Source organism: Exophiala aquamarina (genome assembly GCF_000709125.1).
Source record: "Exophiala aquamarina CBS 119918 chromosome Unknown aczIA-supercont1.1, whole genome shotgun sequence".
In the NCBI taxonomy this organism is placed as follows: Eukaryota; Fungi; Ascomycota; class Eurotiomycetes; order Chaetothyriales; family Herpotrichiellaceae; genus Exophiala; species Exophiala aquamarina.
In genome coordinates, this window is record NW_013550587.1 from 1,097,307 (window position 1) to 1,121,743 (window position 24,437).

At 51.1% G+C, this 24,437-nt stretch overlaps 12 protein-coding genes across 12 annotated transcripts; 6 read left to right on the forward strand and 6 right to left on the reverse strand.

Annotated features, from left to right (window-relative positions):
• Positions 1 to 49: 49 nt before the first annotated feature.
• On the reverse strand, positions 50 to 1,017 carry A1O9_00395 (methylglutaconyl-CoA hydratase; the record flags this gene model as incomplete). Its single annotated transcript, XM_013409559.1, has 2 exons — positions 50 to 620; positions 683 to 1,017. 2 exons carry the CDS (start codon positions 1,015 to 1,017, stop codon positions 50 to 52), a joined length of 906 nt encoding a protein of 301 aa, XP_013265013.1.
• Positions 1,018 to 1,456: 439 nt separating this feature from the next.
• On the forward strand, positions 1,457 to 1,876 carry A1O9_00396 (uncharacterized protein; the record flags this gene model as incomplete). Its single annotated transcript, XM_013409560.1, has 1 exon — positions 1,457 to 1,876. A coding segment is annotated over one exon (420 nt), but the record flags the coding sequence as incomplete, so codon positions are not given.
• Positions 1,877 to 2,465: 589 nt separating this feature from the next.
• On the forward strand, positions 2,466 to 2,867 carry A1O9_00397 (uncharacterized protein; the record flags this gene model as incomplete). Its single annotated transcript, XM_013409561.1, has 2 exons — positions 2,466 to 2,655; positions 2,710 to 2,867. The coding sequence occupies 2 exons, from the start codon at positions 2,466 to 2,468 to the stop codon at positions 2,865 to 2,867; spliced, it is 348 nt and encodes a 115-aa protein (XP_013265015.1).
• A 319-nt stretch (positions 2,868 to 3,186) lies between these two features.
• A1O9_00398 (uncharacterized protein) lies at positions 3,187 to 4,119 on the reverse strand (the record flags this gene model as incomplete). The annotated part of the gene is made up of 1 exon (XM_013409562.1): positions 3,187 to 4,119. The coding sequence occupies one exon, from the start codon at positions 4,117 to 4,119 to the stop codon at positions 3,187 to 3,189; it is 933 nt and encodes a 310-aa protein (XP_013265016.1).
• Positions 4,120 to 4,382: 263 nt separating this feature from the next.
• On the forward strand, positions 4,383 to 5,258 carry A1O9_00399 (uncharacterized protein; the record flags this gene model as incomplete). The annotated part of the gene is made up of 1 exon (XM_013409563.1): positions 4,383 to 5,258. One exon carries the CDS (start codon positions 4,383 to 4,385, stop codon positions 5,256 to 5,258), a length of 876 nt encoding a protein of 291 aa, XP_013265017.1.
• Positions 5,259 to 6,813: 1,555 nt separating this feature from the next.
• Positions 6,814 to 9,876, reverse strand: A1O9_00400 (uncharacterized protein; the record flags this gene model as incomplete). Its single annotated transcript, XM_013409564.1, has 1 exon — positions 6,814 to 9,876. One exon carries the CDS (start codon positions 9,874 to 9,876, stop codon positions 6,814 to 6,816), a length of 3,063 nt encoding a protein of 1,020 aa, XP_013265018.1.
• A 4,077-nt stretch (positions 9,877 to 13,953) lies between these two features.
• A1O9_00401 (glutamate 5-kinase) lies at positions 13,954 to 14,994 on the reverse strand (the record flags this gene model as incomplete). Its single annotated transcript, XM_013409565.1, has 1 exon — positions 13,954 to 14,994. The coding sequence occupies one exon, from the start codon at positions 14,992 to 14,994 to the stop codon at positions 13,954 to 13,956; it is 1,041 nt and encodes a 346-aa protein (XP_013265019.1).
• Positions 14,995 to 15,921: 927 nt separating this feature from the next.
• A1O9_00402 (uncharacterized protein) lies at positions 15,922 to 16,735 on the forward strand (the record flags this gene model as incomplete). The annotated part of the gene is made up of 2 exons (XM_013409566.1): positions 15,922 to 16,443; positions 16,508 to 16,735. 2 exons carry the CDS (start codon positions 15,922 to 15,924, stop codon positions 16,733 to 16,735), a joined length of 750 nt encoding a protein of 249 aa, XP_013265020.1.
• A 304-nt stretch (positions 16,736 to 17,039) lies between these two features.
• On the reverse strand, positions 17,040 to 17,846 carry A1O9_00403 (uncharacterized protein; the record flags this gene model as incomplete). Its single annotated transcript, XM_013409567.1, has 2 exons — positions 17,040 to 17,582; positions 17,637 to 17,846. The coding sequence occupies 2 exons, from the start codon at positions 17,844 to 17,846 to the stop codon at positions 17,040 to 17,042; spliced, it is 753 nt and encodes a 250-aa protein (XP_013265021.1).
• A 380-nt stretch (positions 17,847 to 18,226) lies between these two features.
• A1O9_00404 (uncharacterized protein) lies at positions 18,227 to 19,182 on the forward strand (the record flags this gene model as incomplete). Its single annotated transcript, XM_013409568.1, has 2 exons — positions 18,227 to 18,430; positions 18,478 to 19,182. The coding sequence occupies 2 exons, from the start codon at positions 18,227 to 18,229 to the stop codon at positions 19,180 to 19,182; spliced, it is 909 nt and encodes a 302-aa protein (XP_013265022.1).
• A 13-nt stretch (positions 19,183 to 19,195) lies between these two features.
• Positions 19,196 to 19,888, reverse strand: A1O9_00405 (ribosomal-protein-alanine N-acetyltransferase; the record flags this gene model as incomplete). The annotated part of the gene is made up of 1 exon (XM_013409569.1): positions 19,196 to 19,888. One exon carries the CDS (start codon positions 19,886 to 19,888, stop codon positions 19,196 to 19,198), a length of 693 nt encoding a protein of 230 aa, XP_013265023.1.
• Positions 19,889 to 20,247: 359 nt separating this feature from the next.
• On the forward strand, positions 20,248 to 22,161 carry A1O9_00406 (phospholipid:diacylglycerol acyltransferase; the record flags this gene model as incomplete). The annotated part of the gene is made up of 1 exon (XM_013409570.1): positions 20,248 to 22,161. One exon carries the CDS (start codon positions 20,248 to 20,250, stop codon positions 22,159 to 22,161), a length of 1,914 nt encoding a protein of 637 aa, XP_013265024.1.
• Between the last annotated feature and the right edge of the window lie 2,276 nt (positions 22,162 to 24,437).

A 24,437-nucleotide genomic window follows, 5' to 3' on the forward strand; every position in this document is an offset into this window, starting at 1 on the left:
GAATTGACAGCCTTTAATTTTATTTTTCTTGTCCACCTTCATACGTAGTTCACCTCCCCTTGAAGACGGGCTTTCTCTTCTCCGCAAACGCCTTCAGGGCTTCAACACGATCCTCCGTGTTCAGGATGACCTCGTAAGCCTCATTTTCAGCAGCCTCGCCTCGCTGCCAGCCGTCGACCGCCCGCATGGCCTGGGTGAGAGCGATGGGACCACCTTCGCAGATGTCATTGGCCAGTTGTACACTGGCATCCAGGACTTTTGCTCTCGCTTGCCCTTCTACCTTTTCGTCCTCGGGGAGTATCTCAACCAACCTGTTACACAGCCCTAGAAAGTATGCCTCGGGACCGGAAACTCGGCGTCCTGTGATGATCATATCTCTTGCGCGATTGACTCCGATGAGTGCAGGCAACCTATATGTACCTCCAGCTCCAGGGATGATGGCTAGCTTTGTTTCGGGTTGGCCGACTACGGCGTTGGATCCAAAGACGCGTAATGTTGTACATAGACCTAGTTCCAGCCCTCCTCCCAAGGCAACAGATGAGATCGCCGCAATGGTGGGGATGGGGAGTTTGGACAGGTCGGTAAAAGTGTTCCTCATGTTGGTCAAGAACTCTCTAGTCCTAGACGATGGTGAGCAAAGATGTATATCCCCTTAGCCTTGTAGATTGAGTGCCACGCTTACTGCTCTTGGGTCATGCTCTTTCTCTCTCTTAGATCTGCGCCAGCGCAAAAGGCTTTGTCCGTATTTGACGCGAGGATTAGAGCTCTGGTCCCTCCCTTTCCACCTTCTGCTTGTATTTCATCGACATGACGTCTGAGATCTGTGATCAATCTTCGCGACAGGGCATTCCGTGCTTCAGGCCTGTCGAGCAGGAGGATTCTGATATTACCCGAATGAGGAGCAGGGTGATGCTGGACCTTGATCGGAGATGACTCAGTCGCAGCAGCAAATGTTCGACAGTGAACTCGTGAGGCCTGTAGAGCAGTGAAGCTCTTCCTTAATACACTGCCTCGCATATTGACTGGCCGTTCAAGAAGGACGGTCTAAGTCACATAATGGGAGAATTGATATTGCAGGTTGGGGATAAGAGAACGCGGTTAGCGACGGAACGTTAGCCGTCTGGCCGAGGGTGCAGCGAGAGCCCAAGCTATGTTGGACGGTCGTGGATGGGGGCTAGTTAGGCTAGAATACCATGTTTAGGGGCCCCTGAGCAGCTGATATAGATGAAGGCCATCTAGTTTAGGGGAGGCCAGGTAGCTATGATCTGCATCCATCAGCTATATACCGTTACTATGTCTTGGGCGTAAGATTATAGAGCATGATTCCTCGTTATACCACTGACACCACGTAGATGGTGATTCCTCTACCAGTTCCCATTGACTTATCCATCCAGATCGTCATATATTATCATTAAATCTGCGAAGTCATCAAGATCTCCCACTATATACATCCACCATGAATCCTCTGCTACACGACACCATCCTCGACCTCGAGGACCAAACCTGGACTGCATTGATGGACTCAGGGGCTGCACTACTCCCATTCCTCAGTCAAGACTGCGTCATGTTCTTCCCATTGGGACTCAAAGTGTCGTTGAGATCATCACCCAACATCCACGAAGTTTTGAAAAGCGAAGCATTCGTGCCATGGAGACGCTACCGGCTGTACGACGTCGAAGTGATGGCACTGGGACCCGAGTCGGCTCTGATCAGCTATCGAGTAACAGCGACGAGGCAACATATCACGCATGATGAGGATGAGCGACAAGATGAATTCCGGGCATTGATTTCCAGTACGTGGAAAAAGGATCCAGAAGCTGGGAGATGGTTGATGTATTTCCACCAGCAGACGCCTTATGAGCAGGAATTGGCTGAATTGGCACTGGAATGATGCGGCAACGTATTGATGTCTTTTCTGTCCCACGTTGCCTCCCTCAGTTACACCACTGTGTTGTTATTACTATTCATCCTATATATAGGCACTTAGGTACCTGGTACCTAGGTAGATTCCACCCTTCCTTCAAGATTCAAATGCCCTGGCATGTGAAGATCACAACGTCAATCTCACCATACAGAGCAGTGTGACATCAACCACCCGCGGATTCTATAGCCGAGCCTCTGGGAGACCAGTGGCGTCCACAGGCGAGCCCGATTGCTGTGGTTGGTGTACAGGAAAGTGTGGGGGAGACGGTGATGGTTGGGAGATGATGGCATTGCGAAGCTCATCTTTGCATTGTGACGTCGACGCCATCCACCATTGCCCCTCGGCAGCCCAGGACAACCACTGGCACCACCACATGGGAATCATACAAAACTCAATCTCTTCTCTCTTCTCATTCCCAAAGCTCCCCTTCATCCCAAGCTTAATAGAACAATCATCAACCCAAACTGAGACTATATTATATACAAACACTCCATCTTCTACACCAGCTCTACCAGACTACCACTGTACAACCACCACCACAATGTCGTTTCTCACAAGAACCGCACCTCTCCTCCGCACAACAGTCAGATCTTCTGTCGCCTACTCTTCACCGAGACTCTTCTCCGTCGCAGCCGTTCATCAAAAATCCGCAACAGAGACGGTCAAGGATGGTCTGAAGAAGGTCGACCGCGCCGTATCTGATGTCGCCGTGGCTGGAATCGACAAAGGAGGTAAGCATTGATCCGTCACTCTAGCCTTGGCCACAGCTGACTGGTGCTCTACAGTGGAAGTTAAGGATGCAGTCGCCGGGGCTGCCGGTGTAGAGACTGGCAAGGCTAAGGGCACCGCTGAAGAGGTTGCTGGTGAAGCCAAAGGCAAGGCAGCAGAGCTAAAGGGTCAGGCCAAAGGAAAGGCCGAGGAGATCAAGGGCAAGATGTCCTGATCCCACACCACACAGCTCTTTCGCATTGCTACTGTCATCTCAACTGCATCCGGGCGGGAAAAGCAGGCGTTCATCTTGTATCAATAAATCAAAGATACCCTCCTGGGTCCCCAATTATGTACAGTAATCAGTAAAAGAACTGAAAGCATACTATACCATCAAGAATTCTTCTTCTGCATCGGTATCTTGCAGCTGAGATGTAATGTCGTTTGGACCTCATAATATTGTGCAGAGAGAATGCCAGATATAGAATGGAATGGAAGACGGTTGCTTAATTTTGGTCGTATCTCATATTGAATATTCGCCTCGCCGAGACATCTCAGCCAGCGTCCGAGCTCTTCAGAACTGGACTCGGCTGCAATCCACTATCAAAGTGCTTTCGATAAACTTCCCCTTCTTCAGCCTTCAATCCATACTTGGATGGATCTCTTTTCTGCAGGAAATGTGTGACTCGCCCATCACGGGTGACCTGGTTATCCTTGAAATGGTCGGCTCGGCTGTTGAGAAACCGACTTGTCTCTTCGGTGAAGGCTCTGGCCTTTTCTTCCAATGTTCCTGAGTATTGTCCTGCACGAGTGGCCTGAAGAACTCCAGAGAGAACCGCCAAGAGAATGACAAACGACGCGAATGCATTAGGATGAATATATGTCCCCGAATAAGCCTGCTTTTCCGAGTTATCTTGCCGTCGATACCACCGTTCCCAGTCTTCCCACGTTGCATTTTGAAAGATGCTGGAATCGTGGCCCGCTCCGTAGCCATATGGTTTCCCTTCTGGGTTGGTGAAACCTCTGGAGTGTCTCGACGCATTGTTTCTGGTACCCCATCCTGCACCTGAGGCATCAAAGGCTCGTCTCTTCACTGGGTCCGATAATATCTCGTGTGCTTGTACCACAAGTCTATATCTCTCCAGCCTTTCGATATGACTCAACTCAGTAGCATGCCCGCTCCTATCGGGATGGTATATCTTGACCAGTTCAAGGAACTTGTGTTTGCTATACACTCCATTCTTAGTTATATCGAAGATCTCGTACGGAGTGGGCGTGAAAGGAGTCGCCCTACAGGGCCAATTCATGTTATCTCTAAATTCATGCTGTTTGAAGCTGGCATCTGCGTATGTCCTCGACTGCGAAGGTCCGGGGCCTTCGGACTTGAGCCGCTTGCGGGGGGATGTATTTGCGTGACTGCAAGAGCAGCAGTGCCAGGCATTATAACCAGCTGGCAGCCTTGCCTTCTTCAGCAAAGTAGACGACATGCTGTGCAGTTGAAAATGCATTGGATAAAATTGCCCAGATCATGCGAGCAGCTTGAAGGTGCCGTGCCTGAGTCTTTCGGCTCATGAGACCAAATGGTCGACGTCAATTCATGTCAAACTCGGCAAAGTCGATACCTCGACCCGGGACTGGAGAAACATTGTTCCCTTGGAGCAGCAATCTCCCCGCAATGGCAGCAAGCGAACATTCCCATTCAAAGAACAACTTTGCAACATGCTAATCGTCCTTACACTTCCTACATGCAATGTCTCGATCTCGCTCACGATCGTCCTCTAGGCGGAGAGATCGAATTTCGGATAGACCTCCTCCGCGGTATAGAGACGACTACAGAGAACAGAGAAGAGACAGGTCGCGAAACGGAGAACAAGAGCGAGAGCGCAGAAGGTCGACTAGTCCAAACCGCAACGACGAAAGATACCCTCGCAAAGATCGAGGTAGCGATCGGCGTAGGGACGAAGACTGGACCAGCACCCGAACCAGGGACAGGGACAACACAAGACAACGGCCGAGATCTCGCTCACCCCGCAGACACTCACCGGCGCCCTTCCAGCGATCGAAGCGGCCTCTTCCCTCACAGAACGACGCATTCAAAGGAGGCAATGACATTGGAAGCCCCGGGCCGCCAGCCGTAGAGAAACAGAAGCCAAACTACCGACCGTCCGGCCTCCTTGCAGCCGCAGCCAACACGGTGACAACATCAAGAGGCGGTAGCGTTGTGCTGAAATACCATGAACCAGCCGAAGCTCGCAAACCCTCGGCCTCGCAGACATGGCGACTTTACGTCTTCAAGGGAGACGAGATCCTCGACACGCTCGACCTCTTCTCTCAATCATGCTGGCTGTTTGGCCGCGAGGCTTCCGTCTGCGATTACCTGATTGAGCACCCGAGCTGTTCCAAGCAGCACGCCGTCATTCAATTTCGCTACATGGAAAAGAAGAACGAATTCGGCGACAAGGTCGGCCGAGTCAGGCCATATCTAATCGATTTGGAAAGCGGCAACGGGACAAAGGTCAACAACGAAGCCGCGCCCGCCGGGAGATATTTCGAGCTGAGGGATAAAGATGTCCTTAAGTTTGGGCATTCGACCAGGGAATATGTGGTCCAGCTGCCAAAGCCATGATGCAACGCCCTGATAACGTGGAATCAGTCTTGGGTCTTGGAAACCATCTCAGACAAGCCGGAGGTCTCCCCAGACTCCTCAACTCCCATGGGAGTGCGACCAAATCATTCCAGAAAGCCCAGCATCAGGATTTCCCCTTCCATAAGGAAGTCTGAAGCACTACATGGAAGCGCGAATTCGGCCACTAAGCCAGGCGATTCTCTCCTGCAACAGACCTCCAGCTAGTACGGCAACCACCTATATACTGCGCATAGTCACGCTCAACCTATCCAGAAACCCACCCTGCAGTGACGCGTTGGGTAACTTGAGAACTAGCTGGCCAGCTAGCTGCGTAGCAGCAGCAGCACCTCACCCTCCCATTGCTACATGATTGTCAAGGAGAAAGACAATGCGGGACCCGTCGGCTCGCTCGCCGTGAAGCCACTCGAACGAGAAACCCCCAAAATACGGACAGAGCCTAGAGAGGTAGAACGAGATACCTATGTCATCTATAGTTCAACTGGCTCCGTACCTCTCCCCAAAATTGAAATTGACCTGGGGGAACAAAATCCAAAGCCTTGCGGCGGGCCTGTAGTCAGTCGACGGAAAGCAGAGCTGCATGGAAGTGAACTCCGGCTGAGCTAGGGGTGTAAGAGGAAGCAAGCAAGGATGTGCTGGGCCGGCCTGGCCTGGCCTGACAGACCAGACCAGACCATGATCATAGGACACAAAAATGTCTCCAGTCTGGTCAAGTAGAGGTCAGTCGAGACGTCTGACGAGATCCAGAGTCTAGTTGCAAGAGACATCTCTAGTGGTGTTCGAGAGTTGCACGACTGCGAACCGCCTATAGCTTTCAGAAAAGTGCCCTGGATGCAGATGCACCTCCTACACATAGCGGGATGAATCAATGATTGACCGATCAGGCACAGGGTTCTCAATCATTGTGTCTCTAGATCTGAGTGGGCTGTATGCATTGCATCTATTAGATTTGTCTCTCTCCTCTCTAACCCCCCTAATTCCCATCTTCGCTCTTCGCTCTCTCCGTCGACCATCGGCTGCAATTAAGTGCACCCACCCTCATGTTGCGCTTCTCCTCTCCCCCTTCCCTATTGCTCCCTGTCTCTGCCCCCTGCGTCTCTCGCACGGTGTCCCGTCCCATCCCGTGCCTGTACCGATCCATATTCCACGTTGATCCCTGGCAGCTGTGCTAGCTCGCATACGCATAAGAGGTCTGAAAATGGCAATGAAAACCTGGTAGTGGTACTAATGACTCAAAGGACGACCCCGGTGGTGATGTGGTGGTATCATAACGTAAAAATTCAAATGTTGACGGTGAGAAACAACAGACCTGATTGATTGGCAAACGGCAAAGCAAAAACAGAAAAGAGAAATAAAACAGGCGAGAGAGCCTTCACAGGCTGGCTGGTTCATGAACCCCTGCCTCAGACGACAGCAACAACAACAACCCACGCACAGAAACAAGGCTTCCCAACGCTCATCCGCTGTACCGGCGCAATGCATCGTGTTCTTGATATAATCAGACTGCTGTGCTTGCGCTTCTTATTCTTCTTCTGCTCTAAGTTAGAACCCATTCGGATCCTCTTTTGACAAACTTGTCAATCATTAATGTCAGATCCGCCATTACAAAGCGGATAATATAGAAGGCGAAGAACTCGGCTGCATTCTTCACGCCTAATTCGAGACCCACTTGGGTCTTGCTGCTGCATTTCAAGCCTGGGTCTTCCACTTGACGGGCAATTCCATCCAAAACTTGAGCAGCGTCAAAGAGCCGTGCGAGGCTCGACATGTAACTAGCATGCAGTGGTTGAACATTCGTCAGTGTACTCGGAGTGGGCGGTGGAGCAATTTTCCTGCTCGCATGAGATCGAGATGATGGAACCGATGAAGACGAGGTCATTGGCAGCGATTGCATGTTCGACCCAGACAGTACGTTTGGTCCAGTCTGATTGCCGATTGCTGGTGTACTCGATTTAGAGCGTAGTTTCCTCCAGCTTGAAGCTAAGGATTTAGCAGTAGTGTGGTTCGGTTTGGATGAGGTTGGATCCTGCTCCTCTCCAGTACCTTTGAACAGGCTGGATGAACCCGACAATCCAACCTCATTGCCGATCTTCTTCTGCAGTGTACTCCGGACTTGATCGAGAACCATCTCGAATGATTGTAACTCATCCAAAACGGCATCAGCATCAAATGTATCCACTTTGGCAACTTTTAGTAAAGCTGCCGTCAAAAGATCGCATTGAGAGACCTTATCCTCGAGAGCCCTCAGCTTGATATTTCTCACACGCCAAATATCACGTGGAATGAACAGCCGTGTTGTAAGATACCCCCCTCTCGGGTGAGCCAATGTCTGGTAAAGGCATCGCATTAACCAAAACGGTCTTAGCAATGCTGATTCTGGACAAGGCTCAAGTGGAAGAGCTGGGGGACCCTGAACAGCACCGGTGGGACTGAGAGGTGCTTCAGATGATACGACAGCGCCAGTATGATCTTCAAATAGATAATATCCACCAGTTTGCAGCAAATGAGGCCCAAATGCACCACTGGATGGAGTGGGTAGAGCCGCAGATGGTAAGGGAGGAACAACCTTTTTGCTCTCTCCGGTAAAAGTGGCGCTAAGAGGTGTAACGGGAGATTCCCCTGTGGTATCAGTCGTTGCAACAGACAAATTTCGCATCCTCAGACTCGATGAGGAAAGGTTCTTCTTTACTGCAGGTGGAGGCATCATCCTCCCAGGAAACTGTTTCCCTGGGGACGGTGGCTGAACATTTGTTTCATCAATACTACCCTGGGAACCACCTTGTGTTAAAGCGGGAGTGACAGGTGATTCACTCAGAGCAGAATCCGTCGAGGGTAGCGAAGTCAGTGGCGTTATTGGGAGTAACGATCCCAGCAACATGGCATTGGAACCGTCTAAAGGGGCTGTTTGTGGCAATCTAAGCTGATCATTCGATGAATCGGTGGTTGTCTTTGTTTGTGCTAGTCCAGAAGGTTTTGGAGCTAAAGTGGTAGAGTTTCGTCGAGCAAACGTTTCGATCTTGAGTTGGCTGCTGCTTTGACCTGAGAATCTTCTTTCTCGTATACCTAAACCGGCGTATCTGTCAATGCTCGTGGGTCTACTGCTAGGCTTTGGTAGTGGTAAGCCAGGCGCGGGTGGAAGGGCAACTGTAGGGGGAGCCGTTATTGGAGAGTTCTTAGCAGGTGGGATTGGGCGAGGCGATTGTTCAGATGCAGGTTCAGATGTTTCGGCCAGAGTGCTCAACGTTGTGACGTTGGTGTTTATGGTAGAAGGAATCGAGTCAGACCAGGTTCGGGCAGAAGTGTTGCTCGAATCAGACTGACGAGGAAGTGCCGACTTCGACTTGTTGTCAAAGGAGAAATCATCAAAGACGTAGCCTTTAGTCATCTCTTCTAATAATCTCTCCTCTTCCTCTGATGAATCGCCCTCGTCATATTCTCGGGTCAGTTCCAGGTTGGAGAGAAGACTTCGAGGCGCGGACGACGGATCTACCTGAGGGAGTTGAGGGAGCGTGAAGTCCGGAGGAAAATCATCGCTTTTGTCGGGTCGAGGGGTGGATTCATCAGCAATATTGTCGTCCCAAGCCGCATCTACAGCAGCGTTGAGCGCGGCATCGAATTCGGCCTCAATGTCGTCAACTAGTCCGTGACCATCGCGGAGTCCAAAGTCAATCGAAGATAATCGGGACGATCTCGTCGAAGACTCTCCATCTTCGAATGTATCCAACCACGAGGTAGACTCGGTAGTACTTCCATCACGGGATTGTAGAATGCGATTTGTCACGTCTGCTGGCCTTTGAGTGGCAAGGGGGGTGTCGGTATCTCTATCACCTATTGGAGATAATGGTCTTCGCGGTGATAGAGGTGGAGGCATGTAGTCTGAGTCCATAGGCACAGCCAAACTGGGGATTTGTATCCTCTTGCGCGTGGACTGTTCTGCTAGATAAGTATTTCCTCCGAAGAGTTCGGGTAACAATGACTCCTGTCGCGGAGGGATATGAACGGTCTCCAAGACAGCGGCGGTATCTTGTTCACTCCCGTCATTGGTGAAGAAAGACTGATTTGTGTCATCAAAAGGGGGATCTTCCGGGAGGGCCTTCTCAAGAAGACCAGAGAAGGAGTCATCGAGGTCATGTAGCTCTGCTATTCTGTTGGAATATGTGCTTCGGATGGCCGACAATTTCTTTCGATCATCCATATCTGAACTCCGAACCAAGACCTGCTGTAGAAGTTCACAAGCCTCATGGTATGCTTCGATGGCGCCATCGATGTTCTGTGCATTATCGAGGAGGACAGCTGAGTTCGCCTTGGCTAGTGCCTTGGATAGCATTGTCTTCTGAGTGGGACTTCGATGACTTCTCCCGCGTGCTGGAGCATTAGAGGACGTCAACGAGTCATCAGATGTGCCGGGGCGGCGTTCCCGAGTCCCAGGGCGCACGGATTGTGAGATTGGCTGTGAATCAAACGAGTCATCCCTACTCATTGAGGACTGTGCACCAGACCTCATGTAATGCACCGACATGGCGACCGGCTCACCATTCTTCCCCGTCTTTCGGGTTTGCCATGTTTCACCAAAGTACTCACCAGCAGTAGGATTGAACATGGAGGTCGGAGTCAAGGGAGATACTCCAGCGGGGCTAGCATCGCGTGGGTTCTGTGATCGACCGGGCGGGAGGAGTCCAGAAGCGGAATTTAGTTTCCTGTGGGGACTCTGGCTACCTGCTCTGGAGAAATGGGAAAAGTGATTTCTGTCGGCGGACGGCAGACCCGCCACGAGGGAGGGTCCTATACTCATTCGTCGAGATGTGTTGGCGCGAGTTCGAATGGCGTCTGTGTCGATGGCAGATACGCTGGAGGAAGTGGAATGCGACCAACGATTGATGTTGAGATTGGGGGTTAATGTCTTGGGCTCGTATTGATTTTGATTGTCCGGCCGGCTTCTGGAGCGGCTTCTGTCGTGGCGTGTATAACTGGTGTTGGGCAAGAATCGATCAGGACTGCTGGGCCTGGCATTCAATGCATTTCGAGGTGCCGTCTTGACGGACACAGAGGTGGATTTCTTGACCGGGTGAGCAGCTGAGGAGGTGGAGCTGGACCTGGCAGCTCTCCTGTTGTAAGTGCTGGTAAGGCCAACGGTTGGGCTCATTCTCCTAGAAGGGCTTCGTCAGACACGATCCAAGGCGGGGATGATGCCTGTCACGAGGATAGAACATAGACGTCAGAGGGAGGGCGGGAGGTGGAAGAGGAAGGCCGTATATGAGTTGAGGGTGCACTGCAGATGAAAGCTGGAGGGTTCAACGGCGCTGCGGTCTTGCCGCTAATGGCGGTACCTGCAGATGTCTTGGATCAGTTGTACAGACGATTGGCGAATCGGCGTCGACGGGCGAAATGCAGGTTCGGGCTGGATTGAAATGTGAATCGGCGAGGGTGCGCCTGATGGAGTCACGGCGTTTAACGCTGTTCGGTGATGTTCTGTGATACAATAGATCAAGGCCGCGCGAGCAACAGGGAGCGGAGATCGTGTAGAGTCGAGAGTTGTTCCTGCGCATCAAAGATGGATTTGAAACTCCATTGGTACCAGAGCATGATTTGATTTAAATCATCCTGACATCACGATAGCCATGGTCCGTGACGACGGGTAGCTTAGATGTGTCTTTTTCTATTCTAATCTAACAGCGTTCGTGAGTAAGGGACAGGTGGAAGGATGTCAGCCTGCGCTTTGGAACAGGTTGGCTTGGAGGCTCGGTTGGGGGTCGCTGAGAGGGTGGTTGACCAGGGATGTTGAGTAGGGGCGATCTCGAACAACTCAGGTTCAAGCGGTGTTGTCGAGGGAGAGCCCCCTTGAGTCCAAGTATCAGGCGTTGTACGTATTCAGAGGCACGAGGATAGCATCGAGAGGTGGAGGGAAGGTTGTGGATGAGAGTTCTGGGTTCCGCAAACCTGCAACTGCAATTGCAACTGAATGCAACTGCGAGTGCGAGTCGTCGAGGGGTTGAAGGCGCGGTTGAATGTGTCGAGGAAGGGATGCTAAACCAGGTACGGCATACGGAGGGAAATGGTACGCAGGAGGTGTTCGGTTAACAGGGCCTCCGAGAGAGGAATGCCTTTTGAGGTCAGGCAGGCAATGGGATGAAACGGGGGCGGAGCAGTTGTGACGAGTTTGGGATAAGCTGAAGAATAATAACGAGAAAATAGTAGTAAATTAGATACAAGTGGGTGGTGGTGATGGTGGTGGTAGTTGGCTGCAGTCTCTCTCTTTTTGGTGACTCGTGAGTTGGAGTGTCCAGTGGTGTTGGGCGATGAGCACCAAGAACTAGCAGAGAGTGCTCGTGCGGCTTCAGTCTGCTGGGTGCGGGTGTGGGTGCGGGTGCAAGTGACGGTCGCTCCCCATGACTGCTGCTTAGGAGTATGAGTACGGAGTACCAAGTACCATTGTGACTAGGCTAGGTGGTTAGTACGAGTACTCCCTGCCAGTCCCCGGTGCCGGTGCCAGTGGCTGTGGTGGTGCGTGGTGGTTAACCAGCAGCCTATAAGTGCCCCTGTAGCGGCGGTGCGGATGCCTACGGGTGCCTGTGGGTGCCTGTGGGTGCCAGGAATCACGACTCCAAAGCTGCCTTCATGCCTCTTTCTTGTCTAGCCTGAATTCTACGCGGCCACGCCTTTCCTCATCCAGTCAGCCTCAAGCCACCAGAAAATCATCAGCCCCTGACTATCTGTGTGCTCATCCCCTTGTTCTCATCTTCTCGTGTTTGGTGCCATGCCATTCCTCGTCCGGAACAGGCCGTCAGCCCCCAGCCAGGTGTGTCCGAGGACTCAAGGGTCCAAGGGTGTGGTACTATCAGCAACGAGTCTACGAGAACGAGTAACCTCTTAAACCTCAGTTCTCGTCCCCGTCCCTTGTTTTCCAACCTCTAGCGCGTCCATTAATTTACGCCTCGTGACGAAACCAGTCAATTAAAATGCATTGAATGGACATACAGTATTATCTCAAGGAGGTGTCCGGTAGTTGCAACCATTTGATAGCTTCCAAGTCCTCTGTACGTTCCATCTTGAGAAGTAAGCCTGCAGCAAGTAAGCAGTAGTAGATCCTACGTGAGGAAGGAAGCAAGGAAGCAAGGAAGCGAGCATAAGTTGACCCTGACATCTTTGTAGGAGTAGTCACAGCACTGCAGTCGTGAGTTGTAACCACCCAAACACTCATCCAAGTTTTTGTGGGGAAATCCCAGCATTCTGGAGACTTTGACTTCTTGACCTGCCCAGGTGGGTGTGGGACTCACGGGACTTTATCCACGCTCTCTACTGGCATGATGGCATCTGGGAGCCCGGGCACCTTGTATGTACTGCACAGTAGTAGTACCCCGTACCTGACTTGATCTCTCCTGACCAAAGCCCCTAGATCCCTGCCCACCACGAAAAACCCATGTCACCATGCAGCCCCTTCCGCAGGTCGCAGGTCTGATCTAGATTATGTAATAAACCCAAAAAGTCAACCTCCAGGCATAGGGCGATCAATGAGGGAAAAGGGGGAAATGCTTTAAGAAAGAACAGAAAAGAATCGTTATATATCCGTTCCACCCGTGGAAAGGCAAGACATCATCTCGACAATACGAAGAGCGGTGGTTCCCCATGAAACAATTTTCCACTAGTGCGGTCCTCGTTTCCTTCGAGAGGCTTCCTCGTGGCCTAAACAACACGGTTCGCGGCCCACCAGTATGCGCCGTGGCTTTGGCCAGCGGGTGGTCGGTCGCGCGTACAGAGGATTTTGAAGGCAGAGGTGGTCATTGGCCTGGTCGGTAGTCGTCCCTTTTTGGGCTGATTGTCAAGAACAAGATGAAATACGAGGTAGGCAGACTGCACAGGCCGCAACGGGGCCCGCCTAGAACAGGACGAAGAACAAGATGAGATAACACAGTCGTCACCGTCTCGAGCACGTGGCGGCAAAGAAGAGGGTGGTGCCGGCGCAGACGACTGCGGGAACAAATGACATCTAGAATCTCATGTGTTACCAGACTAATGCTTGCTCCGTGGGCATCAACCTCGCGTTGGTGGGTACACGTCTTCGCCGATGGATGCACAGTGTGTGCATACAAAGTCACTCTGCAAGGTGCACGTACCCAAGACAGAATGACAAATAGAGTTTATTGCCAACTCCAGGATCGAGTTCTAGAATGCCGCTATCTGTTGAAATACACCATCTAGGTAGCGCAGAGATCGCCTGTCCTACACACACCGCTGACACGAAAACAGGAGCAAGAGATACGCAACCATCCTGTGTCCACAAAATGTGAGCGCAAGATTCTGACGTATTCCCGGGTCGTGTACACAGTGAAACCCACAATGCTATTGTTCAAGTCGGGAGCTGCAGTGGCGCGTCTTCTTTGGAGAGACTATCGACGGGCTATAACCCACCCGCCCACAGTAACCATGAATGTGTTCAACGATTCTTGGAGTCTTCAACTGCAGTCCTGCTTCATTCTCCTGAGCTGCTTGCAACAGAGGGTTTTAATCATTACCCGGCGCAAACGACGTAGTCGCTTTACTTCCCAGCTTCCCCCCAACGCCAGGCACAGCTAAGATTTTGGCAATGTGCTCCTGAGTTTGGATCTGAATGAGATCCCTCGTAAGCTCTTGCTGACCAGCTATAAATCACCTCGCCGTAATTCCAAACAATGGCAGTCCATCAATGCCCGCTCCTCAGATCCGCCCAACTACTATCCGGCGTCCTCTCTTTGGTCGGCGTCCTGAACCCACTGGGCGTCTCAGGACGGCTCTTGTCCTGCAAGGTCAAGCTGACATTTTCCCTGAACGCGACATACTCGCTGTCCGCATATCCCAGGACCCCCATAATCTCCGAACTCCGTAGGCCTTTGATGCGTGCGACTTCTCCAGATGAATAGTTCACCAGGGCACGTCCAATCTCCTCGCCGCGAGACACCAGCTGCATGGTCGTCGAGGTCGAGTCGCCCATGGGTGAAAGAGACCCAAGCGGGAGCTTGTCGACCACAACCAGCCGCACAGCTTCTTGCTGTGCAAAGTTTCCTTCGACGTTGACGATGCCCACGGGGAGGAGGCCGGCTTTGTTGATGAGTGCGTTCGAGGCCCCTCGGTCGATGTAGATGGTCCCGTGAGGTGCTAGACCGTGCAGAATCCAGAACGCTCGATTACGGATGGGGCTGGAAGAAGGAACGAACCGTGTGTGTAGAGGGGCCTCCGCTGGTCGTTCAGGGCTGCCTGTATCGGGGTCTATATGCGGGTGGAGATGGCGGATGATAGCGGCAATATTCCCTGGTTTGGAGGATTTAGTGATGATGGTGGAGGTGCCCGCTGCAGTAGCCAGTCGAGCGGCAACGATTTTCGTCGCCATGCCTCCTGTTCCTAATGCTGAGCCCGCAGAAGAGACATCTGCCGTCAGTGAATCGATGTCATCAACCACTAAAATCGGCTGGGCATCCGGGAACTTTCGAGGATTCCGTTCATAGAGAGCTTCAACATCGGTCATGAGGAAGAGATAGTCGGCATGTACCATTGCAGCAGTGATGGCTGAGAGGGTATCGTTGTCGCCAAATTTGATCTCGGAAACAGCGAGCGTGTCGTTCTCGTTGACGATAGGAATGACACCATATGAAAGGGTTTCCGCCAACGTGTTCTGAGCATTGAGAAACTGAGATCGATCGGCGATATCATTCCTCGTGAGTAGGATCTGTGCAACAGGCTGGTTCATATGGGCGAACAGTGAATCCCATATCGACATCAACCTCGATTGGCCGATAGCAGCCAGAGCCTAGTGCACGCCACTCGTCAAATTGCAATCCTGAAGCTCGTGAATGGCCCGAGTCTTACCTGAACCTGCGAGAGATGCTTAGGTCTCTTAGACATATTCATCCTCTGCAAGCCCACACCAATGGCGCCAGAGGAAACAATGACAACTCGATGTCCATCTCGCCGTAGCTTGATAGCCGTCTCGACGATCAACGACAATATAGACAGGATCGGCTCATGTGTCGTCTCGTCGACAATCGAGGAAGTGCCTATCACAACGGTAAGCCTCTTTCTCGGCCGCACTCTGCAGATCAAAGTCGTGATTCAACCCACCGATCTTAATCACGATCGTCAAATGCTTGACGCTTTTCATCTTTGCAATTCTTTGTTACAACAATGTTCTTCTACCAGATGGCACCACTGGGGGATATGCAATGAGGTCAGTCCTACCATTTTGAAGTGAATACAATCCCAAAGAAGTGGGGATCTGGAGACTCATTCAGGCACGCCCTTCGAGGAAGCTCAGGCGCGCATGATCGACTCGTCTCGGATATTTGGACTGACGAGCCTCAGAAGGTGGGCTATCCAGACTACGAATGCGAACGCCCTTAAATTGTCAATGCGAATTTTGACCCTTTCCAGATGTCGGATCCATCCATGGTTGGAGTCACACGGCGCCTTGGCAGGTATATATTCCTCTACAATAAAGCGGCATCGGTTTAGTTCCCAACCAGGAAAGAACCTTTTTGGTAATAACTCGTAATTGCTAGTCGGTAGTTGCTCTATGAGAAGTCTGCAGTGAACGCTTCCACCCAAGCCACTAAACATCCAAAGCTTGCGTCGCTCATTCTCCTCCTACCGTTCTGTTCGTTCATCACATCCCTCCGTCATGGCCCAACCCAGTCCCAATTCCAGCACAAACACCAACCCCTCCTCGACGACACCCGCAGCCGAGCACGGATGGAATGGCTCGAACTTCCTACCCAGTGACAGCTGGCTCAACCGGACGAAGAACTTCTATCGCATGGCAACGAGCCAAATGTCCGCGGAAGGCGCAGAGAAGTACTGGTGGGACGCCGACCAGCGGAACAGCACATTCGACTGCGCGCGGTGCGAGAAGAACCGGGACGAGCTGCTGAAGACATCGCCGATCATTGTCTTCATGCGTCAGAACATCAAGTCCCTGGGCGGTGACATCGGTCCGCATAACATCCGCTGTCGGACCTGCCCCGAAAAGGCCGAGGGCGGGTTCGACCACGAGTATGGAATAAGGATCTGTGCGAACTACGTCGAGACCAAGAAGAAGCTGGAGGACGTGATGGCGCATGAGATGGTGCATGCGTATGATCATTTGCGGTTCAAAACGAATTTGGATCGCGATACGGATCTGCGGCACTCGGCGTGCTCCGAGGTAAGCTGAGATGTCTACGAGTTTGCGTGTGGGGACATGTCAAGCTAATGGATGATGTGAACAGATCAGAGCCAGCAATTTGAGCGGAGAGTGTCGATGGGCGAATGAATTCTTCAAAAATGGTTTCATGAAATTCACCAACCACCATCAAGACTGTGTTCGGCGAAGGGCTGTTCTTTCGGTTATGGCGAGGCCGAATTGTAAGGATGATGTTGAGGCTGTTAAGGTGGTGAACGAAGTATGGGACAGTTGCTTCACGGACACCCGACCCTTCGACGAGATATATCGGTGAGAGGGTTTGGCTCCTTTTGTATAAATCTACTACTAGACAGCATGGCGTTGGCGGCGTTTCATTCTTCGCGGCCGGTCACAAGAGGGCACCTGATATGTGACAACAGCAATCCAAAACTCCATTCCTGAATATCCATTTCTTGTGAGAGGTCACAGAACGCCTGTTTAATGCAATTTCGCCCATCCGAGGCAACAGACAAGCCGATCAATCCTTCCAGCGGTTCATAAACTTTCGCATGGCCGCATCGGATGGTTGGCCATTGGCAGCAATCTGTGGATATTAGACATTGCAAGACTCAGAGGGCTCAGGCTGGAGTACTCACCGTGGGTTCCACGCTTACGGTGGAAAAAGTTATGGCAGCAGTATTGGTGGTGATGGCATTTGGGGTGCCAGCAATCTTCTTGTAGACAGTGTACGCACTGGTTGGGTAGAGTCGTACGGCATTCTTTGCGGTGATCTTGGTCTGAGCCATGGGTGGCATGGGAGCATATCGAATGGTGCCAGTTTGCATAGTATAAGGAACGTCGTAAAGGGGGTCTCCGGCGGCAGGAACAGAGGCAGCAGGATCGGGAGCGACCTGGCCAGCATTGATGTTATTGACATCTGCAGGACCTGCAGTACCGGTGACTGTTCTCAAGCCCTGTACCACAGAGGCGGGAAAGGTACCGGTCATGCTGGACAAGGTAAATCGATCAGAGTAGTTTATAACGGTGCCTCCTGTGGCGGCGGAGATGAATTTTAAGAAGTAGGCATTGGCAGTGGTTCCTCCCCAGCCAGCAGTCAGAGGAACTGTCACTGTATCTCCATCTGCAAAATCGCCGGTGGTTACCAAGGTGGCTAGTTGGATCTGGTGGTTGTCAGCATGGGCACTCTTGACCAATTCTCATATTGAGAGCAGTACAAAGTTTGCATCAGTGTTTCCTCCTGCGCACAAAAATACTTGGTATGATGCGAGGTCTGCGAGCTTGGGGGTTTTGCCATCATCCTTCCACTCTATCTCCAGACTCAGACCGGTGATGATATCGCCAGGTGCAGGCGAAGTGACTTGGACTGAGGCTAGGGTACAGGAGAAGAGGGCGGTGGCGAATAGGTAGATGCTTCGTAAAATCATGGTGTGCGTGTATGTGAGGGAGGTATGAGAGGAGTAGAGGGTTGGAAGAGGAAGCGTGAGAGCGCTTGGGGCGTCTCAATACAACCGCAATCTGGATCTGAGGCTATGGAGGCTCATGCTGAGGCGTCCTCAAGGCTTGGGCAACATTAAGGCCAGAAGGACAGAGTCCTTTCTCCTTATTTGATGCCAATATTCACTAACAAACAACCCTAACTCCTTTGGGACACTACTGCTAATTCCTGCACGATGACGATCTGCTGAGGACTTGGGCGTGGACTCACTCGGAGTACTCGTAACTTGTTCGCGGCATACTCTCAACTTTGTACCTGGCAGTCGGCAAAGCCTTGTCTTCGCCCAAGACTAATTGACTGCCTTCCATCATGGTCTGGTCATCGCCCGATAGCGTCCTCACAAGGCTCTTCTCTGGCGATCCCCTCATCATCGCCATCGCCATCCTCATTACCTTTGGCCTGCCGGTGTGTCTACACCTCTACTTCTACACCCAAGCAACCCGAAGCAGATCCACGCCGACTTTCTTACTCTTAGGCCCCAGCGGTGCCGGAAAGACCTCGCTTGTATCTCTGGTAAATATTGGCAAGCTACCTGTGGTGTCCGCTTCTAATTCTATCAGATACAAAAACAATCAACCAATCCCGAAGACGCGGAACCCGCGACAACTCGTACTTCTCAAGTGACAACCCATGTCAGCTTATTATTACCAGGCACTATTCCCCTCGGCTCCAATAAGTATCGTTCCGAGAACGATGCCTCTCTAAAAGACAAGCAGCCAACCTCATATACCGTGATTGACACCCCCGGGCATGGAAAGCTTAGGCTCGAACATGCCTTGTCCCATCTCAGCGATACCTCCCTGTCCGGGGTTATTTTTGTCGTTGATTCTAGTATCCTCGAATCCAGTGACTCCTCTGGGTCCCGAGACACCGCTGTCTATCTGCACGACACGCTGCTTGCGTTGCAGAGGAGAATAACCGGAAAAGGGTCAAAGAAGCCCAAGTCTGCACTCCCGGTGCTAATTGCGGCTAACAAGCAAGACTTATTTACCGCACTACCAGCTGGCGCAGTCAAAGACCGCTTACAGTCCGAGATTGAAAGAGTCCGAGTGTCGAGAAGCAAGGGTCTTAGTGCGGTAGGTCAGGACACAGATGAAGACACGGGAGAGGATATCCTTGGAGGTGGAGGAGAGGATAAATTCACATTTAAGCTATTTAAAGAAGAGTACGACACCAGGGTCGATGTTATTGGCGGAGCAGTCAAAGGTGAAGAGGCAGGCAAAGGCGTACAGAGATGGCTAGAGTGGATAGGAGGTTGCCTGTAAGTGAAGAGAGTAGTCAAATTATCCCCCTACTGAAAATGGTGTCGGGGTCGGGATCTTGATCTCGATATCTTGAATCACCTTGTGCGCTTGGAGGTAGATCATCGTAGGGATCGTAGTCGGTCGGAATACTACCCACCCCTTGCTTCAGATACAGTAGCAGTCTGTATGCGCTGTTTCCGTTGAGATAGTATCGATGCAATTTCTTGCTCCTTAAAAAGCCCAATCTCTCATATAATTTCATCGCCGCAGTATTTGTCTCCTCCGTCTCAAGTGCAATCTCGTCTGCGTCCTTGTCTATCATCAGATCAATGGCTTTGCTGACCAACGTTGTGGCGATGCCTTTGCCTCTGAATACCTCGTTGGTGGCCAGCATGGCAATATAGCCTCTCAGCGGTCCACCTCGATGTGGTTCTAGCTTGCATATGACCACTCCGGCCAGCTTGTTATTGTCCGTCGTGTCGACCGCCATGAAGCACAGCTCAGCCCATTGGTAGAGGAAGTAACGGTAGACATAGATGCTGTAGGGCTCCGAGAGGTCTTTGGATATCAACTCGCGGATCTGGGGGAGGTACTCGGTTTCTTTGTCCAGCGAGTATTGGACATATTGTATTCCAGCTGGAGTGGATTGGAAATGGGCGCCAGGCAAAACAGACCCGGACTCCAGGTCCTTCAATGGAAGAGGAGCAGCTGCAACATCACTGCTCATCTTCTTTTGTTACCGAGGTCTGCATGCGCCCATCCTCGAAGCAGTACAGAGTAAGGAATAGTGCTAATGGTTAAGGATGCAAAAGTGGATGGTGCCTGAAGATCATTCGCGCGGGATACTTAATTAAGAAAAACTGGCCTATGACGAAATGGGTTGAACTTGTTTGTGCATGTGAAATTTGTATGGTCATAAGTTCACAACACTCCGAGCACTCACTCATCAGACATCAAACTACGTACAATAATTAGCTAATCTAAAGCGGAAGTTTATCCACTCTATCCCAACATCCTGCCTCCCATGCTCCTGATTCCTTGCATGCTATTCCCCAACCTGCATGTTGAAGAGCACCGCTCGCAACAATGTCCGCACTTCGACGTCGCCTGGTCAATCTGGTTCAGGATTCGCCTTCACCCACTCCTAGCCGAGAGAGCACCCCGGATGGCGGCGAAGAAGTCAAACTCATATCAACGAAGAAACTTGAGAAGCTCACCAAACGCAAAAGCAGTAAGAGGAGATCAGGTATCTTCTTTGGTCTCGGTGGCCTCCTTGGATTGGTTCTCGCCCTTCTTTTCGCTCAATCTCAGGATGTCATCAAACTTGAGGCTTTACTCGACGTCAATTTGGACAGTTTGATGGATGTAATCCCAGCCGGTATTGTGAAGGATGTCAAGGATCTCTCCAAGGCTGAACGCGAGGTCGTCAATTACGATTCTTTTTCTGTGGGCCTCTATCTCCAGGCTCAGGGAATAACCGCCCACCACCCGGTCATCATGGTACCTGGTGTCATTTCCACTGGACTTGAGTCATGGTCGACCGGACCTTCTTCGAGGCAATATTTCCGCAAGAGACTCTGGGGCTCTTGGTCAATGATGAGGGCTCTGGTCATGGATCAAGCTGCCTGGAAAAGACATATCATGCTTGACAAGGAGACTGGGCTCGACCCACCGGGTATCAAGTTACGAGCTGCCCAAGGATTTGATGCCACTGATTTCTTCATTACCGGATACTGGATTTGGAACAAGATTCTGGAAAACCTTGCTACCATTGGGTATGACCCGACCAATGCCTTTACTGCTGCCTATGACTGGAGGCTGTCCTACCAAAACTTGGAGCTTCGCGATCAATATTTTACGAAGCTAAAGAATTACATCGAGGTGGCCCATAAGACAAGTGGAAAGAAGGCCGTCGTTGTCTCACATTCTATGGGTAGTCAAGTTCTTTTCTACTTCATGAAATGGGTCGAGCATAAAGACCATGGAAATGGAGGCCCACGATGGGTGAACGATTATATCGATTCGTGGATCAATATTTCCGGTTGCATGCTGGGAACGGCTAAGGATATTCCGGCAGTACTTTCTGGCGAAATGAAAGATACCGCCCAACTGAACTCATTCGCCGTTTATGGATTGGAAAGGTTCTTGTCTAAGGAAGAGAGAGCTGAGATTTTTCGAGCCATGCCTGGGATCTCGTCTATGCTGCCTAAAGGTGGTGAGGCAGTATGGGGGAATAGCTCGTGGGCACCAGATGATCTGCCACCGCCGCGACAAAACCTCACCAATGGTGTCTTTCTCTCCTTCAAACCCAAATCAAATTCGACGCAGATCCCACGCAAGAACCTGACCATGGCCGAGTCCTTCGATTATCTGATGGATCATGCTGAGGATTGGTATCGTGACCAGGTTAAGCATTCCTACTCTCACGGCGTGGCGCACACCAAAGCACAGGTCGAAAAGAATGAGAATATCCCGCAGACCTGGTTGAACCCTCTAGAAGCTCGGCTTCCAAATGCGCCGAACTTAAAGATCTATTGCTTTTACGGAATTGGGAAGCCCACCGAAAGGGCATATTTCTACAAAGAGACCGGCAACCCCTTATACGGGAGCATCAACATCACGATCGACACCTCCGTCACCTCCAACGGCGCGAAACCACAAGAGTTGGGCTCCGTAGATCGAGGCATCATCTTTGGTGAAGGAGATGGAACGGTGAACCTCGTTTCGACGGGGTATATGTGCTCGAAAGGATGGAAAGGCATCAAGCGATACAACCCTGGTGGGGTCAAGATCAAGACTTACGAAATGCCCCATGAACCTGATAGATTCAGTCCTCGCGGCGGACCCAACACCGGCGATCACGTGGATATACTGGGAAGAAGCAGTTTGAATGATTTGATTCTCCGCGTGGCTGGCGGAAAAGGCGATCAGATCGAAGAGCATTACGAAAGTCGAATCAACGAGATCAGCGAGCGGGTCCAGATCTTTGATCACGAGTAATGAAGACATGAAGAAGCAGAGTGAGAGTATATCGATCAAGCGTTTTGGATCTCCAGTGGCCACTAGTTTCATTTTCTTTCTGGCAGGGCGAAAAGGGGTTCGGCAAGACTTCATTAAGATACCCAATAAATAGACAGTGTAGGATCATATAGAAACTGGTATACAATCATGGTATCTAGGCCTCATGGTACACCTTGATTCTCATCGCTGCCAACTTGGCGGCGGAATATCCAGATGTTCGCCGCGGAAGGGGTCAAGGTTGGCTTGCTCTTAGTATGAATCACGGAAGCAAGAGCCTGCCTTCGTCGAAGCTCATCGTTAGCGTAATTCGAAGGATACTAGTTCCGTTTCTGCAGCAAAGTAGGCAGTCACCCAGCTGTGAGTACAGTGTTAGAGAAATATTCTTGCCTAGTTCAGTGTACATCTTGGACCGACAAGGCTGCGGCCTCTACGAGGAGTAATGTGTTCCCAGGGCCAAGCCAGCGTTACTTTTAACCTTACTCAACTATAATTAAATATTCCTCAACCTTTAACCACACCCAGGTGAAAATTTCTTCATGTGGCCATAATATAATGAACGCTCCGAGCGCCGGCACTCAAGATGGTCTAAGTTGTGGAGCGCGGCCATAGCTCACGTATTCATCCACCTTGCTCTGCGTGCAAAGGAGAAAATCGCGATGCAAAACCCATATCAAATGAACACCCTGTGCGATGTGTGCGATGCCTGGGACGGTGTGCACCTTCACAGCCTCTGCACGGCGTGATGCCCGAAGCATTCGCGAGGCGTCAAGCCCGTCGTTAGACTTAGGTAGGCGACAATGGAGAACGAAGACGTATGGTACCAGGGACAATTCTCCCCCTTCTAAAGCAGAGTTAATGGCCTTGTAGCGTGGCTATAGAGGCTCAGAAGGAGTAGATTTGACTGACCCAGCAAACTCCCGCTCGCATGCTGTGCCTAGTCCACGGGTGGAGCAGAGAACCGATGAACTCCATGTCATCGGCCCAACGATCCCAGATGACAGTGAAATTCTCGCGACCTACTTGTCCACGGCTGCAGACACAAGAAAGCTACCACGACCCGTGGAGAAGCAACCCGGCTGCTCAAAAGGCCTATTCGGTTCTCATCGGTTCGGATACGCCCCTTGGGTTTCGATTCAGAGCGAGATCTTGCCTCCTCTAACCTCAACATGATCACCAAACTCATTGAGCCTCACGGAATGACACTCGTAAAAACGTGAACGTAGGAGTCCACTCATCATTCCCTATATCCTAGGCCTTAGCCCGGCTAGATTGCTTCTACACTTGAATTCATATATTCCACTTTTCGACCAGGCATCGTTTCTCAAATTGTTGACTAAACGCCGAGAATTGATATTTTCGGCTCTGCTTTCAAACCTGCATGCAAGTGCAATGGTCTACTGGAATATGTCGCCTGTCCTAGCCGCCCAGAGAAAGCCGGACAGCCATTTTATCTAGGTTCAAGCAGAGCTGGCGCTCCACTCTGAACTTTACGTGGCCCCTGGACTCTCCACGATTGCAGCTCCGATTCTATAATGCTGGCGGGCGACCCAGTACGGCTCCTTATGCCAATGGACCCACGATCGGAGCTGCTCCTGCCTCAGCCAATACTATTGGACTAGACAGAGATCCTTTAGAATTGGACATTCCGTCCGCAGAGAAATTTCTAAGACTCAATATCTGGTGGCAGCTTGTGATTATGGATCGATGGTTTGTGAAATTTTGGATGAGAAACAACTCTCACACGCGTAATGATTCTTGCTTTAGGTACGGCTTGAGCTGTGGTACACCTCTGCTAATATCTTACGAACATTATGATGTTCCGTTGGCCACCTGAGACTTGTCATGATCAAAATACCTCAAGTAGTGAGATCTCTGCCAGAGTAATTTTGTCACTATCAGCAACGCTCACGGAGGTTCTAGGACGCCTCCTTGAGTATGTATACGATTTAAAGAAGCAAAATTTCTCAACAACCAGAGGCTCGAGATCTTCAATCCTTGGAATTGTGTCTGAGTGCTTGGAAAAGCTCACTGCAAGGGCTGGCACGCAATATTGTGTTTTCCTGACTTTCGGCTTGAGTATCTCGTCACGAGCTGTCACTGCACCATATTCAATTGGACATGGAGAAACAATGGTTGAGTGATGAAAATCATTCAGCGTCTCCTCAGACACATATCCAAACGCGGAGAATTGCGGATGACATCGTGTGCCTTGTACAAGGTTTATTAGAGTCTCCAATCCCAGGATTCTAGCTATC